Source organism: Neltuma alba, unplaced genomic scaffold, assembly GCF_004799145.2.
Source record: "Neltuma alba isolate B1F8T4 unplaced genomic scaffold, ASM479914v2 tig00000841_pilon, whole genome shotgun sequence".
In the NCBI taxonomy this organism is placed as follows: Eukaryota; Viridiplantae; Streptophyta; class Magnoliopsida; order Fabales; family Fabaceae; genus Neltuma; species Neltuma alba.
This window is the reverse complement of record NW_021632217.1, coordinates 35,059-54,792: the sequence shown is the minus strand read 5'-3', so window position 1 is coordinate 54,792 and position 19,734 is coordinate 35,059. Positions and strand designations below refer to the sequence as shown.

General features: G+C 33.5%; 3 protein-coding genes across 3 annotated transcripts; 1 reads left to right on the top strand and 2 right to left on the bottom strand.

The window, feature by feature from the left end:
• Nucleotides 1-765: 765 nt before the first annotated feature.
• LOC114746749 (ER lumen protein-retaining receptor-like) lies at nucleotides 766-2,478 on the bottom strand. Its single transcript, XM_028935027.1, is given in 4 exon segments — nucleotides 766-885; nucleotides 1,029-1,204; nucleotides 1,207-1,293; nucleotides 2,234-2,478. Coding segments are annotated over 4 exon segments (474 nt in total). The 5' UTR covers nucleotides 2,325-2,478.
• A 7,855-nt stretch (nucleotides 2,479-10,333) lies between these two features.
• LOC114746740 (protein XRI1-like) lies at nucleotides 10,334-13,746 on the top strand. Its single transcript, XM_028935019.1, has 9 exons — nucleotides 10,334-10,606; nucleotides 11,337-11,392; nucleotides 11,468-11,590; nucleotides 11,714-11,853; nucleotides 12,400-12,463; nucleotides 12,550-12,655; nucleotides 12,733-12,773; nucleotides 13,080-13,163; nucleotides 13,392-13,746. Exons 1-9 carry the CDS (start codon nucleotides 10,587-10,589, stop codon nucleotides 13,667-13,669), a joined length of 912 nt encoding a protein of 303 aa, XP_028790852.1. The 5' UTR covers nucleotides 10,334-10,586; the 3' UTR covers nucleotides 13,670-13,746.
• A 4,028-nt stretch (nucleotides 13,747-17,774) lies between these two features.
• LOC114746714 (uncharacterized) lies at nucleotides 17,775-19,214 on the bottom strand. The gene has a single exon (XM_028934992.1). It carries the CDS (start codon nucleotides 18,800-18,802, stop codon nucleotides 17,822-17,824), a length of 981 nt encoding a protein of 326 aa, XP_028790825.1. The 5' UTR covers nucleotides 18,803-19,214; the 3' UTR covers nucleotides 17,775-17,821.
• Between the last annotated feature and the right edge of the window lie 520 nt (nucleotides 19,215-19,734).

Genomic DNA, 19,734 nt, shown 5'->3' with positions numbered 1-19,734 from the left:
CTTCCCATGGATACAACCACATATGACTTGAGCATAGCAACTAGTGTGGAAATGAGAACCAAAATCAATCAGAATATTCAGCCAAATAACGGAATAAAAGGCCATATTAGCTAAGGAAATCCACGAAAGACTCAAAAAGATGTATGGAAGGACTTCCCCTAGCACCTTACTGCATGATTAAATCAACAGATTGGCCAAAAAAAAACCCTGGTTCAGAGAAATCGCAAATCACAGTTATTATTTCATCACATACACACATACATTTGCCCCGTTCCTTATCTATAGATTACTGGGGATGCAAATCATCTAAAAGAATTCCTAACACTGTTATTTCCTAACGGATTCTAATAACAATTAACTAATCATGACAAATGAATTCCAAGTAATGCTCCCTTGCTCTAAAATCCAAAAGAATATGGTAGCAGATCCCTTCGACTAGTGGGTTAGAAGTTAGAAGAACCGTTTTGATAGTAATATCAGACATAAAATGAATGATATGTCCTTAGTGAAAGAAATCAACTTTTGCAGATAGCTGCAGACTTCAATGACCAAAAACTGCAACGAAAATTTTGTGTACACAAAACCAATTATTAAGTACATATCACGATGGACTTAGTCAGTGAAACGGTTGATTTAGTTGAGCAAGTCATTGATCAGTCACTTCAACATGTTCAGAACATCAAAGCTTCCAATTACAAGGTAAATGCAAGAGCACAAACCCATATACATATCAACAATCTTAAAATAGAAAATGGCAATCAACACTTACCCAAGAAGAAATACGTATTGTCCTGTTAAATTATCAATATTCCTAGTTCTCTGTAACAGTACTAACTGAGGAAGTATGGCGACAGCTTCCAAATACAAGGAGAATGTCCACATTACCTGATCAATGTACATGTCATCAGACGGAAAAAAGTGGGGAGCTTAATGCACAATTACTTCACAAAAATAGTTAGAAGGAAATGCAAGTAGTTTGAAAACTGACAAAGATTCAATAGAAAACACATAGCAGAAATGCTAACAAACTCCTTAAATGTGAATTTCTCATTGATAAGTAGGGCTAACAGCAAGCAGGGCAATATAAGGAAAATATGACGAAAAGTGTCATGATCTCTGTCATATGACCTGCGGACAACCTTGTGGTGCCTTATGTACCATACAATAGAAAATGAGCTTCCCAAGAATATCAACTTCATTAGGTGTTATATAAAGATATGAAATCAGTAAAGATATCCAAGTAGCGAGTGGCAAAAACAATAGCATAAAGCTCTTGAGTCTTCAAAGAAATACCTGCAAAAGAACAAGATATATCACATGTCAGAAGCAGAAAGACGCACCCAACATACAAAAAGAAAGAAGAGGGCTGCAGTATTGATTTTTATTTTTCTGTCCTATAATTGATAAATAGACAATTAATTAGGTAAATCTAATAAGACAGGCATTCTCATTCTTTTATAGTCAACAGGAAATTCTTACATAATCATCTGAGTCTGTTTTTAACAAACTACAACTATGGATCTTTGGACCTTGCCAATTCTTACTCCATAATCAACTTTGAGAACCATTTATTAAGTGCATTTTCATATTGCAATGAGTTGACCAATTCAATTGCATTTGTTCAACAAATTCTCTACGGTGTACATCAGGCTTCATTCCTCATTAATGACATTTTTCTCATCTACTTATAAAATGACAGTACTTTAAGGTAGATTATGGGAGTAGCAACTCGCCATACATAATTCATACTAGTTCAGTAGTTCTACACAATCATTGAACCATGAACTATTGCCTGAACTAGTTTAATGGTTGGTTGGGTTTTTAATACCTTTTCGATTGGCTTCAAATATGTCATCATTCAATTTCTACTATCCAACTTTACGAGTTTCACACACATGCCTAACTTGAAACTGTGGCTGAACTTAGGAATTTGATTCATTTTCTATTTTATCTTATAATACGAGCTAAATCAAATTCGAGTACTTTTTATCCCAATCTCAGATTTCCATGTATTCCAGCCACTAGATATATTATTCTACACATACCCATCACAAATCCACATCTGCGCAGCAACATAACTCGAAATCTATTGTTCTTTAATCCACTTTACCAAGCAATCTATGGATTCTAATCAGAAATTCAAGATAATTCAAAACCCAGGAGCAGATGAGACCAAAAATTCAAAATTAGCTAACCCGCAAAATTCGAACAGAAATGTGCAGAGAGATCGTACCAGCACAAGATTTGATGGTGTGGATCTTGAGGAGCAGGACGAGGACGCTGGCCAAATGGGTCATGTCGCCAGCTAACCTGAATATATTCATTTTGGATCGGATCTGGGAGGAGACACTCCTGTCGGTTCCAAGAAGAAGGAGCTTCTGCCTTCTGCAAGTTTCGTTTTTTCACGCAGGGTCCTGTTCCGCACTCCTCCTATTCGTGTTGCAGCGGAGCAGAAAAGACTTGGAACATGTCTGATTTGATTTGAGTTTTTTGTTTTTTATTTTTTTTCTCTCGTTTTATTCAAATCCGGTCCTTTTTTTTTTTTGGTCCAAAGTTAAAATCCGGTCTATTATAGGGTCCCCCATCCAATCAAAGACCACACAAAAATCATAAAAATAATTAATTATTTAGCTCACACATGGCGAGAGTATGTTGATAAGAGGAAAATTATGCACAGGTTTTAAGAAAAAGATTTTATTTATCTAAGATCCCATAAAATGTCAAAATTATTAACAGGTCCCAAAGGACCTTAGAGTATTATATTTTAATTGTAAAATGACATAATTACCTCAGATTCCTAATTCACATTTTTTCTGTCATTGCAATTAACAACCTCAGCAACGACTATTAACAACCCAATGAGAAGACGTTGACAACTTAAGCAATATCTGCTGACAACTTTTTTTATAGGATCATATAACTTTCATATAAGAGTAAATTATAACCAAATAGTATAGTACAACAACTTTAACACTGAAGTGGAAAGCTTTTTGAAACCATCAAGAACTTTAACTAAACCCAATAGGATTATAGTAAAATTTTAATGCAGAGATCCATTGACAACTTCAACGGTGAGTATTAATAACCCAAGGAGAGCTGTTAACAACCTAGGCAGTGTCTGTTAACAACTGACTTTATAGGATAATATAATCTCAACCAAATATAACTAACTAAATCATAACTAAATAGTGTTAAATTTGATCTTATATAGTTGTTATATTGTACTATTTAGTTATAATTTCATTTTATGTAGATGTTATATTATCCTATAAAGTCAGTTGTTAATAACACTGTCAAAGTTGTCAATAGCTCTTCTTGGGTTATTAATATTCACTGTTGAGGTTGTCAATGAATCTCCATATTAAAATCTTGCTATAATCCTGTTAGGTTTAATTAAAGTTCTTGATAGTTTCGAAAAGCTTCCCATTTCAGTGTTAAAGTTGCTGTATTATGCTATTTGGTTATAATTTATTCTTATGTGGAGGTTATGTGATCCTATAAAAAAAAAGTTATCAGCAGATACTGCTTAGATTGTCAACACCCTCTTATTGGGTTGTTAATAGTCACTGCTGATGTTGTTAATTGTAATAACAGAAAAAATATGAATTGGAAATCTAAAGGATAATAATATCATTTTACAATTAATACTCTAAGGTTCTTACCTGCGAGTAATTTTAACATTTTGTAGGACTTTAGATGAATAAAATCTCTTTTTTAATACCTGCGCGTAATTTTCCCTTGATAATATACCAAAATGTTGATGTCGTTCGTGGAAAGTTTGTTTGCTTATAGTTGAAGTCTTTATATTTGTACTTAAAGTTTGTTTTATTACGAGAAACTTTTTATTTTGTCCAATAGTGTGTGACAAAAGAAAACTAGAACGTCAATCTTAAAATAAAAAATTAATTAAAAAATACTCAATTAAAATTGAAAATTATACAGTCGTCCATCTTTTTTCATTTTACAAATCTGGCTCACAACTATTATGTTAGAAGTTCACCGAAGAAAAACTAAGTTTTGGAGTACATGATAGTTTTATTTAAGAAAAGCAATATGGCCATAGTAATTAGCAAACACAAACTCACACAAAAAAAAAGAAGGTAAAATACGTCAAGTCAGAAGATGATAAGAACATGATATAAGCATAATTTATGAGATGAAACGTTGTTTTTTCCCCCCCTAATTTTTCCCCTTACCACCAAACTACTTTTAAGGTAAAGATTGTTCAACTCACTTCCGGAAAGTTCAACCAAAAAAAAAAGAAGGAAAAAATACTCTTAAAGATTGGCATTGTTATCTATGTTACCAATTATTACTGCCTCCTGTTTTTAAGCTAACTGAGTTATTTGTCAATATTAAAAAAATTAATTGAGTTAATTATTTGTAATAAATAAATATTGTCTTTTTTAAAATATTATTGCTAATCATGTACACTAGAATAAAAATATTTAACATATATAATCAGTATAAAAACTACTTTAGGATAAAATGAATAAACATAGGGTGATAAAAATATATTAAGATATCATATTTAAAACTAAATGGAATTTTTAACTAACTCTTATACTACCTCCGGTCCTAATTATAAGAACTAGTTGACTAATTTAAGGAGATTAAAGAAATAAGTTAAGTTAGTTATTTGTAATAAATAGGTGTTGTTTTTTTTCTAAAATATCTTTGCTAATCAAGTGTGTTGGTTAAAACAATAATTATTAGAAAGATTATCTTAAAAAAATTACATAAATATAAGAGATAAAGTAGATTGGGGTCTTACATTTAGGATCAAAATAAAAGTCAAACAAGGTCTTACATTAAGGACCTGAGATAGTATTTAGGATTAGAATAACTAATTGGCAATTCCATTTAAGGATGAAAACATCTTTTGTAAGTTAAGGAGTATTTGAGTGTAAATTAAATCATAATTTTAAAAATAATTTTACAGTATATAAAATAAATATATAGAGAAATTTACAAATAGGTGTGTTTCAAACACGTTAATTTAAAATTTTGGAAGGGTTTAATTGTCAAACCAATTTTCTGGGAAAATTTAATAAAGCTTCAATAAGTCAAATCAACTCAAGCCAAACTATACATGTTAACCATCCAACCAAAATGACCTCATCTTGGATTGAACGTCCAAGTGGGCGAATAAAAGAGAAGGATTGAACATCTGAGGTTGTGGTAAAGCTTTTGCCTAATACAGATTAAGATAACCTTTATTCTGCTTGATTTTTGTAGGTTGAAATTGTAATGTAATTTATATTAGAATAAGTTTTTATAAAAAAATAATTTGATAAAATTTATTTAAATGATATATTGAAAAATTAGCTTTAAAGTGTTTAAATTTAAATTAAAAACAAATACTTTAGCCAAAAGTATAAAAAAGTGCCTTAACTTTAAAGTGATTTATCAATAAAAATTTGGTTGTCTTTAAAATATGAGAAAAATGAAGATAAGTCCTCATTTGAGAAGTTAATTGTAAAATGAAACTTGACATTACATGACAACAAATTTGAGGGGTAAAAAGACTAAATAATCTGAGTTGTATATTCTTAATCCCGAGTTGCATATCCTTGATTCCCAGTAACATATGCGAGATCCTAATTGTATATTGCACATGTCTAATTACATATAGAACCTAATTACATTTTTTTGATGTAAATATAAACCAGGTCATCCTATCAATGACTTCTCAACATAGTTTCACCTCTAACTTTCTCTCTCACACAATTTGGCATATCAGAAAAGCAGAATAAACCAGGCACACATTTAAGTGCTTCCTTCGCGAGGATATCAGCAGCTTCATTCATGTCACGATAAACCCAGCTAAATAGTACATTCCAATCCGACGTTGCATCGCTACGATTTCATGCACAAGATCCTCGTCGTCTCAGTCCTCGGCTGTGCCCAACATGATAGCATCTAGCAGGTCTTGACAATCTGATTCGACTATAACGTGCCGGTGACCACTGTCCCAAGTGTATTTCATGCCCGTCAACACTCCCCAAGCTTCTGCTCGAGAGGCGTTGCCCGGCCCGATATTAAACATAAAGCCTCCCATAAATACTCCCTTCCAATCCCCCATCAGTCCTCCACAAGTGGACATTCCACTTACCGTTGACGCAGCGCCGTCCACATTAATTTTTACTACTCCTTCCATCGGCAGCCCCCACCTCTGGTAGCGCACCCCACCAGATTGGGTGACTATAGAACCTAATTACATGTCACTCGTCCTAGTTGCATATCCTTGAACCCTAATTACATATGCTTAATCCTAATTGTATGTTGCTTATGCTTAGTTGTATATAGGACCTAATTGCATATCATTAATGCTAATTGCATATCCATGATTTTGATTTACATATGCTTGATTTTAATTACATATTGAAAATGTCTAGTTGCATATAGAACTTAATTGCATATTACTTATCGTAATTGCATAACATTGATTCCAAGTTGCATATACTTGATGCTAATTACATATTACATATATCTAGTTGCATATAGGACCATATAGGACCTAATTATATATTACTGATCCTAATTGCATATCATTGATTCCGAATTGTACATACTTGATCCTAATTGCATATTGAGAATGCTTAGTTTCATATAGGACCTAATTATATATCAGTGATCATAATTACATATCCTTGACCTGTAGTTGCATATGTTTTATCCTAATTACATATTGTATATAGGACATAATTGTATATTACTAATCCTAATTGCATATTCTTTATCTCTAGTTGTATTTGTTTAATCCTAATTGCATATTCTTGATCTTTAGTTGTATTTGCTTGATCCTAATTACATTTTATTAAGAATATTGTGGTAATTTTCCTTTCTTTTTTAATTCTGTAAAAAACCTTAGAAGTTCAGATCCCGTTCTACAATTAACTTTTCAAATGGAATTTATTCTCAATTTTTTCCTAAAATAATTCTGAATGTAATTTCATTTATTTAACTAACTTTTTTATTTTAATTGACCCTAAGACTTTCTAAGATCACTATTGCAAAGATGCCAGAATATTTAAAAATCTAAGGCAAATAATCCAATTCTCTTTTCATATAAGAAAAATTTAGGTAAATTAGATCAAGACATGTTTAAATTGGTTTCCTAATATCGCTCAAATAACTACAAATACAATATCCACTTTACCGCATGTGGGTCATAATTGTGAGATGCTTGTGGAAATATTATTTACTCGTTGTTTATGGAGAAGCTACTAAGATTTCTATTGACTATTTTCTTAAGATGAAGTGTACGGAACAGAGAAAAGCCTCCGTGGGATTAATAGCAAGAGATGATTTGGGAAGGTTTGTTATTTATTGGTGGTTTGGGGAATGAGGTTGAAGCTGGTTCTGCTTTCATGGCTGAGAGTATTGCTGTGATGGGGGCTTTGAACTGCCATGACAAGTTTAATACCTGTGATCTGGTATTGTTTAATTTGCAGTTGTTGTTTTAGTTAGCTTGCTGCTGTTTTCTTTCTCTCTCTGTTTTTATTTTCTTTGAGGCTTTCTATTTGTGTTCATTGTCTTTTGTTGGTGTTGTTTTTGTTTTTGTTAAAGATTAGTGCTTGTACTGGCTTTTGAGAATTACTACAGAGTACTATTCAGTCGCCCAAAATAAAAAACCTCATATAAGAGGGTGTTTGGATGGAAACCAAATCATAGTTTTAAAAGTACTTTTATAATTTACGAAGTAAATATATATGAAGGAGTTTACCTTATTTTACAGAAAAATACTTTTTAGAAGCATTTCTAAGAATTCTCAAACACTCATAGAAGTACATAGACTATAATACTCCTCCGGTCCTTATTATAAGACCCCATTTGACTTTTTATTTGGTCCTAATTATAAGACCCCAATCCATTTTGTCTCTTATATTTATACATTTTTTTCCAAGATAATCCTTCTAATAATGATAGTTTTAGCCAATATACTTAATTAGCAAGGATATTTTAGGAATGACAACACTTATTTATTATAAATAACCAACTTAACTTACTTCCTTAATCTCCTCAAATAAATCAATTGGGTCTTATAATTAAGACCGGAGGAGTATATAAATATAAACCTTTAGTTGGTTGAGTCATAACACATTTTAATGGTCGCTTGAATCACAAGTTCATAACCCTTTTATCACCCACCACCATAATTCTACAACTCTAAACCAAATTATTCCTAACAAACTTTGACTCTTGTGAACTTTTTTGTCACCTCAATATTGGCCCCCTGTCCTATATTTGTGCTTGCTTTTATTTCATGTGATCTTTTTTAGCAAACTAATTTAGTGTGATTTGACTTGTTACCAATATGACTTCAGTTGATTGGGTTAATTTTCCCCGGGGGGGGGGGGGGGAGCTCAACTTATTCATGGTACTATGCTTCTTATACAAACAAATACTACCTTCAATTCTAAATACGTTATAAACTAGTTAAATAATAAAGGGGCGTATTTTTCAAGAATTAAGTGTAATCAACATATTAACATGATATAATCATTAATAAATATGAACAAATTTTAATATATTTTAAAATAAAAATTTCTTTTTCAAAAGAATTGATTTCTACCCCATCAAATGTTACACAAGCATCAAATATATAATAATGATAATGACGACGACGATATCACTTTATGGTATATATTGTAGAATGCTCAGCTGAAAAGTTTATCAAATTAACCTTAAACTTATGAGATATTTTTTAATCAACCTTCATCCTCTGAAAAGTCCTTATGTTACCAATTGAATGTGCATGCTCAGTGTACTTTTGATTTGGTCCACATAAAAGAAGTAGAGGTTAAATAGTGTTAAGATTTTTGGGGCAAAAAGAAAAGTAACTGAGGTTATGTTGACATTTTCTTAGTCAATAAGAATACTATCTATAATACACATTGAGTTTATATAGCTAAATGTTATAAATAAAGAAGAAATAGAGAAAAATAATAGAGAAGAAAAGAGGATTAATAAGAAAAAGTATTTCTCATAATGTATTGAGTATCCTGAAATAGAATAAAAAATACTCTCTCTTGTTGATCCTCTCTTCTTCTCTATTATTCTCTTCTGTTTCTTCTTTATTTATAACACTAAAATAATTTACTATGTTATAAATATTATAATATCATGTGAATATTGATTATTTCATCATATCTTTCAATATTTTCATTATTCTATAATATCTCATATTATTATCTATCTCTTGTTTTGACCTGGATATTATTATCTCTCTTTATTTTCTTACAACTTTATTATTCTTAACATACTGCAATATACTACCTCCGGTCCTTAATATAAAACCCCATTTGACTTTTTGTTTGGTCCTAATTATAAGACCCCAATCCATTTTTTCTCTCATATTTATGTATTTTTTCCAAGATAATCCTTCTAATAATGATAGTTCTAGCCAATACACTTAATTAGCAAGGATATTTTAGGAATGACAACACTTATTTATTACAAATAACTAACTTAACTTACTTCCTTAATCTCCTCAAATAAGTCAACTGGGTCTTATAATTAGGACCGGAGGTAGTATTTATTATATTTATCAATTTGATATCAAAATAAAATCAAATAATTAATCAATAAATTCATTATATTGGAAGTGATATTTTTAAATACACAATATTTTTTTGTTACGTTATATGTGGATTTCAAAAAGGTTTTGAATATTTCTATACCATGGATAGCTGTCGTCTTAATGAACTTTAGATCTTGTCCAGGGGCTGTGCAAATTTTTCTCACTTTATAGTATTAATTAATTCTAATCATAATTGTAAATTGTAAATCCTTATAAATTTTATAAATATTTTTCATTATAATGAAAATTCTTAATATTTATTTATGAAGGCATGCTATTTATAAATAATAAATAACGCATTTTTACCTTTTATATTCCTATAAGACACAAGAAACAACGTATACTTAGATTAGTAATTTCTGCAATTTAAAACTTGTCAATTGTCATAGAGCATTTATTTATTAAAAACAAACAACCTAAAATGATATTCCAATTTGTTGGCAAAAAAAAAAAAAAGAAGCTAATTTCCAACCTACGCTCTCGCACCCGGTCAAAAAAAAAAAACCCACGCTCTCGCACAGTCGCACGCCCGCTATTTATGAGAGAGAGAGAGAGAGAGAGAGAGAGAGAGAGAGAGCAGAAAAGAGTAACGGACTGGAACGGGTCCCAGTGAGTAAAAGCGTGCTCTGGTCATGTGGTCGTGGAAACGGACCTTATGGTCTACCTCCACCTTCCTCGCTTGGATTTTTGTTTCTTCTTTTAATAAAAAGCTTTAAACTTGAAAATATAAAACCGGGAAATTAGCAAAAAGCTCTGATATTGTTCATAGAAGAAAGAGAGAGAAAGAGAATCGGCGCTTTGTGCTTTGGCTGGGTTCTTTTCAGTTTTCACATTTGCAGCAGCACACATCTCAAGCAACCCAGTTTCTAATGGAAGCTGCTATTTAGAGCGAGCGAGCGTGATCGATCTTTCTGTAACGGCTAGTTTCGACAGTGGCCAGTAGGGGGGGGAGAGAGAAGGGACTGTGATCATTGAGAAGAGCTCTGTTGCTTCTTTTGATATGGATTACGACAATGACAAGTAAATCTCTCTTTTCTCTGTAGGTGTTTCTGTGTTTGATCGGTTTGGGGGATGGGTTAGTTTGGTTTAGGAAGTCAAACTTTGGGAAATGCACTTCGAGTTTTAGCTTTGAAGATGTTGTGACTTGTTCAATCTGCTTTATCTTCATTTCTGTGTACATTCTATTTGGGGTTTCACGTATATCCGGGATCCCTTCCGTGCTGTTTCTTTTGCTCTCCACGCTGTCCTTTTTTATTTCCGGTTGTTCACAGAACCCTGGAGATCGTTCAATTTGTGTGAGATTTTAAGGATAAGGATTAAGGAAAAGATGGAGATGGGGGTTTTCATCTAATTGGTGTGTCATCAATTGCATCCCTTTTTTTGAATTTTTAAAAAAACTTTCTCCCCTTTACATTTTACAGCTATGAATTAAAGTAAAACCGTTTAAATGCACAAGTGTGACTGCTTTTCTCTGCGTAGGATCTCATTGTTTGGTTACTTGGCTGTAATTACTGCTGCAGGGGACCATGCGGTTAATATTAATGCTACATACTTTATATATAACGTAGTATGTTTACAGCTTCTGTTTGGGGGCTGAGCCCGTCTTATACCTAATGATTTCTTCTATGTCGGTGATGGTACAAATTTATTGTGTATTTTCTCCCTGCAATATTTCCGGCTGGCTTTATCTCAGTCAATGTTGAACCGCCTCCACAGCATTTACATGTCTACTATTTCTTAATGTTGCTAGGGAACCATGGGATTGGCATAAGGAGGATCATATTCTCGAAAAGGCTTCCAATATGAGTAAGTTCTACTTTGACTCAAATTTAATTTTTTCGGATAACTGATGCTTGAGATAATATTTTTTGGTTTGAACAGGCATGTCTCAGGAGCTGTGGAATGAAGTACCTCAAAATGAAGAGGATCTTTCCTACATGCTTGATGATGAAACAACCCCAGTTAAGGCTTGTGGAGATTTGGCTTACCATGTCAATAATAGTGGTAAGGCAGTTCTCTGTAAGGCAGCCTTTTCTATTGTCCTATTAATATGCACAACTTGTCATAGTGTTCCTTTTCCTTTCTATTATTATCATCCCGTTTAACTTAAATAGAAATGAATTTCAGATAATTTACGGAATGAACTAGATGAATGTAGAGAGACCTCTTCTCAAGTAAAGAGGCGTCGGATGCTACAATTCAGCAGTGAAGATGGGGACGTTTCCTTGTCCTACGAAGACATGTCCTCAGAATACCTTAAATTAAATGTGAGTTCTAGTAGTTTTTTCCTTTATCTGACTCTCATGCTAGGTGCTTCTAACTTCTAACAATATTCAGAAGTCATTGTGGTTAAATACCTCCCCATTTTGATACTACCTTTGGCTTGTTGATTGGGAAAATAATGAATGGTGCAAGGACTTAGTGTAATTTGTCTCGGTTTCTTCTCTTTGTCTTTGGTTTCTCTTTCTCGTTGTTAGAGCCATATTTCTCATAGTCATCTTGTTTGAAGAAAAATTAATTTTTTGTTTGTGTTATTATTCAACTGATTCTGCTAAGTGGACCTTATTCACATATTTTCTTCTTAATATTTTTGTTATGATGCGATGGCTTGGTGTACAATTCTGCCTCTTAATCATTGCAGGACCCAAACTTCTTGTTGAGGGATTTGCATTGCATTAGTGCTTTTTGTGCATATGGGGATATAGTCTTCCACATAATTCATTTATTGTATTTTGCATAAATGCTTTCAAGCGTTCATGACTTTCAGTAAGTCAGATCCTAAAAAAGATTATGTTATTCAATTTTGTACATAGGGGAAGGAAGACTCAATGAAAGATGTTCTTTTCGAAGTTTCACAATTGTTATCTGAGACATCAGGTTTGCCTATTGCTAGATTCTTCTTTGATTGCATAGTTGGATGTTTATTTTGGATCTTTCTCCAATTTTGATGGAATATGTATTAGGAAATGCATCTGGCTCCAGTTGTGAGGATCTTGAGCAGTCAGCCGAAGGATGGCTTGCACAATGCTTTAATGATGCTGAAATGGATTTTAGTCCTGATGATATCATGTATGTCTCTTCAAATCTGATTTTTGGCATATACTCAGTTTTAGAAAATGATCTGACAATTACATTATCTGACGTAGGAACTTTTCGGGGCAAGACAATGTTCAGATTAATGTCTCAGGTACAGGACATATTGCTTGCCATCCGACATTATTCTTTGATTTTGTCTTTTTCTTCCTTTTCCTTTTTCATGTATGTTTTTATGCTAGGAAAAGACCTACCCACAGTTCTTTAGGTGTTTATTATCCAGTTCTCCTGTAAAATATAACACGTGGCCAAACTTTTCCAAAAGACCTAATCATGTATTGCCGAGCTATATAAAATATTCATTTGTCATATTTTTGCTAGAGAACCTGATAGCAAATCCTAAAAATTCTCCCAAAATTTTCTCCTTCATGTTATTCATACTATTAGTTTTGTCTTGCAGAGCCCTGTGATGTCTCACCAGCTTATGAACAAAATGTGGCTCAGAAGCGTGTCACCCGAACACCCAAAAATATAATCTTTAAAGGTTTAACTTCGTTCTATATGTGGTCTTTCTTTGCAAGCTATCCTCTTAGGTTCTATTTGAATTATCCTCTAGTGACATGTAACTTGAGTAAATCTCCTTGTATGCTATATGATATTGATATGTAAAAGAATATAACAACATCCCTTAAGCAATAAGTTGTAGCAAACAGCAGCATATAATTTTTTGAGATGAAAATCTAACCACTTCAGACTGGTTTTATGTGTGTAGGGAGGAAATCTTTCATACGAGCACCCACAAAATTGGCTTCTTCAGTGGCCTATCCATTTGCCTTCATCAAACCCAGTGGTGCTCATGGAGATGTAACGCTGAAAGAGATAAACCAGCGGATTCAAACTCCACCTCCTTCAAAACCCAAAAAAAGCAGTGAAGAAGATCCATCTGCTTACCCTAAATCAGCCTTTTCAGGGAAGCCTGTAGTTGGGAAGACGAAGATTCGCACAGAAGGAGGAAAAGGCAGCATTACAATCATGAGAACTAAAGGCTAAATTGTAAGTTATTAAGTACTAACTTTTTGTCTCAACCCCTAATAGATGGGGTTGAGTTGATCTACTGTAATATATATCCGGCAGATTATAGAAGTTAATACTGCAACAGTGCAAAGTTTTCTTTTTCCTGTTATTGACACCTTAGTAGTGTTGCTTGTCTTATTCACAGTCCATGATTTGACCTAAATCTGTAATGAGATGATGATGTTTCTTAGCTCCAGATAATTCCATGTCTTAGAATGGCAATTTTACCAAGCTGAAGCTTGCTTTTTGTAATTGAATCACATAGATATTTGTATCAATCTTAGTTTTTGTCTTGTATCGTACTTTTTTTTTTTTTAATGGGTTTTTCCTGTGCTGCATTTCCCTTTTCCTCCTTTTTCATTTCATGGCTTTCAGAATTATTCAGTCAAAGAAGGAGAATGCAGAAAATAGACAATACATTAATGTATATTTCATTCTTAGTATGGTTTCGGACTAAGGTTTTTGTTTTATGACCAGCCAAAATATGACTCAGGTTGAGTTGGTGTATTTTTCGTCTCATTCATGTCGACTTGGTGTATTTACCGGCTCTAACTTGACAAATACTCTTAGGGACAATTGTGCAACTCAAAATTAGATGTTTAAATCAACTGTGAAAGCTATCTACTTGCTGCTGTTCATGGGTTTAACTCATTCTTTTTAAGACTATTGGTATATTTTTTGTTAGTTGGAAAAGTTTGCCTCACTGACCTTGTATTGCTAGTGCTTTTAGCTTTTAGCTTTTCGTCATCTGCCAACAGATTCATATTATACAGTAGCAACTGCAAGAGAATAGTTCATTAAGTTCGTTGTTATGGCTTAGACGGAAATATTAACTTGCCTTGGAAATGAGTAAGAAATATTATGACAAGACGATAATTCTGGAACTTGGTACTGCATTGGCCATGCAAAAGAAAAAGAATAAAAGAAAGAAACAATTTTTTAAAAGTAATTTTATGAAGGGGGTGTTTGGATAGAAACCAAACCATGGTTTCAGAAGTGCTTTTAAGGATTACGAAGTAAATATGTGGAGGAGATTATCTCGTTTTGCGGGAAAGTGCTTCTGAAACCATGGTTTTGGGTTTCCCAAACACTCCCGAAGTCGAAAATAAGTATATGAGGAGTTTTTTAGTTTGTGTGAATTAAATGATTGGAATTTGGGAACAAGAAAAACTAAGGGTGGCCCCACATTCATCTGTAGTGAAAGGCCCAATATTCATCCGATGAAGTTTTTAAAACTCTGGCCCAATAGTATATGCTCTCTTTCCCTTTTTTTTCTTTTTGGTGAATCTCTCTATTCCCTTTTTATTCCACTTTTAGCCAGGACCACAGGGCAAGTGTGTGGTACTGTGGTGTGGGTGAGTTTTCTCCCTTTAAAAAAAAAAAAAGAACAATAAAATAGTTCTAATTTATATCTTAATTTTTCTTTCATATTGTCATTTTTACCCTCAATCAATACTTACCATTTTCTTGACTTCATTCTTTCATATTTTTTGTTGTTATGGCTTAGACTGAAATATTAACCTGCGTTGGAGATGAGTAAACGATAAGATGACAATAATTTTGGAACTTGGTACTGCATGGGCCGTGGAAAAGAAGAAGAATAAAAGAAAGAAACAATTCAGGAGTATTTGGATTAGTTTTTTTAAAAGTGATTTTAAAATAAATATGTGAAAAGAGTTTTATCTTAAGTGAATTAAATTATTAGAATGGGAAGGAAGAAAAACTAAGGGTGGCCCCACATTCGACTGTAGTAGGAAGACCCAATATTCATACGATCAGGTTTTTAAGACTCTGGCCCAGTAGTATATGCTCTCTATTCCCCTTTTTTTCTTTGGGGAATCTCTCTATTCCCTTTTTATCCCCCTTTTAGCCAGGACCACAGGGCAAGTGTGTAGTGTGGGTGAGTTTTCTCCCATGCGGGAAGGATTCCTATTTTTTTAAAAAAAAAAAAGAACAATAAAATAATTCTAACTTATATCTTAATTTTTCTTTTATATTGCCATTTTTACCCTCAATCAATACTTATCATTTTCTTGACTCCATTCTAAGTTGGACCAACTCTTTTAATTAATTGATTAGAACATCTTAAAAACACGAGAATTATTTCTAAAATTTTATACATTGTTTTATGTTCTGAAACATCAAACATTCAAAGCTAAGGTTATGACTCCAACTCCCCATGGCAACATTAAAATGTCCAAATTGCAATATTATTGCTCAACACTACTCAAGGAGCTAAGTTTTAAAGCGATCTTTTTATTTTAACTACAGGCAAATAATTTTCATTTTGCAAATAAGTTACACACAACTGAAAAAAAAAAAGTTGCATTCACAAAAAATAGGTTGCAATTAGGTTTTTAAACAAATTTCATATGCCCCTGCACAATAAATTTTTTGCAATGGAGGCTTTTCAGCAATTTTGTTCTATAGTGCTTAACTTATTTTAAAAATGAAATTGAGAGTGAATCTAATGTTTAAATTTTTCTACTGGCCATTGTTCTGTCTAATGAAAAGGAAGCTACTCCTCCGGTCCTTAATATATGACACAATTGTTGAGTTAGTTTTAGTCATAAATATAAGACCCATTTCTCCTATTTATCAATTTTTTCTAAATTACCTTTATGGATATTCCCTCAACCATAATCAGATAGAAGAGGAAAAAGGAGTAATGAGAAAGATGATTACGGTAATTTAGGAAAAACGTGTCACATTTCTTATAGTTAATTAACTTATCTAACTTTCTTAATTTAATCAAATTAGTTAAATGGGTCTTATATTAAGGATTAGAGGAGTATACTTTTTTCCCCTTGTTCACAATTCTCACCGTTTAAAATAGTTCAACCAACTCATGTGAATGGATAAAGTTTGCTTTTAAATTGAAATCGTTAATTTTTCCCTGTTGCAAAAGATTCTCTTCACCTAAAGAGAATGAGTGGGTGGGGAAAATGTGCTTTCTTTTGGCCACCATTGCAACGTAAATCGCTTTCCCAAAGAAAAAACACAGACGCTAAGTCAAATTTTCTATATGTGTAAAGCAAGCAAGTGCCACTGCCAGTGAACTTGATCTTGTTTTATTATACTTTCTGGCCAATACATGATCTGACCACAATCTTATCAACAAATTGCAACACTTGTATTCCTTACTCTTGAATCAAGTATTATCCTAATCTTATTTATAATTCTCGTTTCACTAAAATTAAAAAAAAATCTTAAATTTTGTTAATGTAATTTTTACTTTCTCATCCCTTATATATATATATATATATATATATAAGTTAATACAATTTTTGGTTTAAGTTTATCTCATTTTAGTTTTTGATCTCTAAAATTTCAAACCATAAATTTTGATCCCTTAAATTTCTTTTTATTTAAAATATTGGTTTGTGTAATTTTAATAAAAATCTGAACCATTTTGTTTTTTGAGAAACCGAAACCTGTAATTTGAAACTTGATGAATTAAAATCAAAATTTATACGAATTTGAGAGACAAATATTGTATGAACCCTAAAAAAAATCAACATGTATAAAAGCTAATTAACTGATTTATAAAGATTAAAAAAATTAATTAAATTAATTATTTATAAAAAAATATATATTAATTCCTTAAAATATAACCCAATAATTATTTGTATCGGAAACTACTCTTAGTTAATAACTCATGATTTGTTCAAGGATAGCTTGGAAAAAGAATTATAAATTTAAACGACAAAGTAAACAAGAGAGGAAAAACTTCTCCACAAACTCTTAGCAGCTAAGATAGTATTTAATACTACCTCCAATCCAAAAATATAACAACTACTTTTCCGTATAAATTATACTATAAACTAGATATTATATTTAAGTATAAAGGCAATATTCTTTAAAATTAACCTTGTAAAAAGAGTAAGAGTGTTTTCTGAAATATGCCATGTGCATGGAATGGAAAGGGTATCTGCATATACCTTTAGAAAAATTACACCTCTGTTCATCCCCATTTCATCATCATCCACACTTTTTCTTTTTTAATTCATACCTCAAACTCCACTTTACAAGGGAGGGGAACGTAAAAATAGAAACAGAAACGGAAAAGAAATATATAGAATGAGGAACATTCAGATAGCTCAAAAACGGAGATGAAAGATGAATGAATCAGAACAAGTCAAGAATCTCCAGAATAACATTGTTGCAGAGTGGACAGTGGCCTCTGCTCACCCAAAGCTCCCTCGAACACTGCCTGCAAAATGTGTGTCCACATGGTATAAACGCTGCTCCTTTATGCCTCACCATACACACACAACAATTTTCCTGTATGCTCCATCGTTTGCTGTCTTCTTCCTCTTCTTCTTCTTCCTTTTCCACCATTTTTATCCTCTGATATACTTCTTCGTCGTCATCTTCGTATCCTGTTCTGTATCGCGATGCATCAAACCCCATTTGCCTATCTGTCTCCTCCAGTAAATCCATCAGCGTCAGCGACATCCTCACCGGCTCGTCTACCCCCTGTGCCGCCACCGCCGCCGAAGATGCCGCGGCGGCTGTCTCAGCTTCTCTCTCAGACAACGCTCTCTCCTCTGATAGAATTGTTGATAGGCGGCGCGTGCCTTCACGCGCGGGATCCCAGTCGTCGCACTCGGATCCGTCGCCGTCGCTGTCCAGGCAGTCCCGGAAAGTTACCGCGCCGTCTCGACGGAAGGAATTGGAGCGCGAAGTTTGGGGCCTCAACTCGCTGGAGAAGACGTCGTTGAGGGAAGACCGAGCTCTGGCTAAGATCGGACCTGAGAAGTCGGGTGGGTTACTTGTTGACGGGGCGTCGGAGTTGTTGTTATTCCGGTTAGGGATAGAGATATCCAAGGCCGGGATGTTGATTGTGGAGAACCAAGCAGATCCAGCGCGCTTGAGCCAGAGCTTATCTTTGAAGATTTTCCAAGATTTCTTGTCCTTCGTGTTGGAATTGTCTCCTCGAATGATGTCTGAGAGGGTTCGGCTGCCGCTGAACTGGCGGCGGCTCGACTCGGAGGCTATCTTGTGGCTTGCCATCACGGCTTCGAGGGTCGAGCCCGCAAGCGAGTCTCGGCGGCCGTCAACGGCAGACATTTGATCATAAAGAGTCATTCTCCGGCGACCTTCCATTCTCAGTTTCCCAAGAAATTGATCGGAATCTGCAGTTGCCGAGAAAATCACGGCGAGAAACCGAACTTGTAAAGTGAAGAATTCCTAAGAATTCAGCTGGTCCCGGAGAGAAATCTTGCTCGGCTTGGCGTTCACATGGAGAATTCCTCGGGAAAGTTGCAAATTTGGCAGAGGAGAAGGCAAGAAATGGAAGGTTCGGATGAGTTAATAGCAAATACCGCAGAGATAACTAGTGAGGAGTCAACATTTTTCTCTTTTTTTTTTTTTTATTTTCTCGGAAAATTGTCGTTTTCCGAGAAAATAAAGCAGAAACCAGGAAAGAGAACAGAGGAAGACAGGGGAACCAAAGAAAATTGAACCCAGGCTTATCACGAAATTAAGAAGCTAACGTATATAAAACGGAAAATATTATTAAAAGCACAAAAAAATTGATTTCTTTATCTCATAGTGGGTCCCTGGAAAAGGAAAAGATCAAAAAGACTCAGAGAAGAGAGAAAGAAAGAGGAGCCTCGGATCCCTTCAGAAACAGAGGAGGCCCAGTTTTATGAGAGACAACAAGCACAGCTTTGAGGCTCTGATTGATTTTTCAATTTCATAAATTTTTTTAAAACCCAAAAAGACTTTAAGAAAATAGAATAAATTTTCTGGGAAAGGAAAAGAGAAATTATGAATTGGGGGGCTCACCAGGATGATGATGATAAAAAGAGGATAGAGAAAGATGCTGTGTTGTTCATAGGTGCTTCTGGATTTGTCAGCATGTGCTCTCCAATCAATTCCCCTTCATAGATGCTATTGATGAGTGGTAGGTAAAGGGGAAGAGATGGAGAGAGGGATTCAGAAGTGAGCAATAGAATTTATTTAATTTAAATCATATATAGTTTAATTTTAGATGAATTTCTTCTTCTTTTTTAGTCAATCTTTAAAATTGAATA

Coding starts and splice junctions, on each gene's coding strand:
- LOC114746740 (XM_028935019.1), top strand. CDS start 10,587: ATGGATTACGACAATGACAA. Junction 11,854..12,399: donor CAGAATACCTTAAATTAAAT/GTGAGTTCTAGT, acceptor TTTTGTACATAG/GGGAAGGAAGACTCAATGAA. Junction 12,464..12,549: donor ATTGTTATCTGAGACATCAG/GTTTGCCTATTG, acceptor AATATGTATTAG/GAAATGCATCTGGCTCCAGT.
- LOC114746714 (XM_028934992.1), bottom strand. CDS start 18,802: ATGGAAGGTCGCCGGAGAATGACTCTTTATGATCAAATGTCTGCCGTT.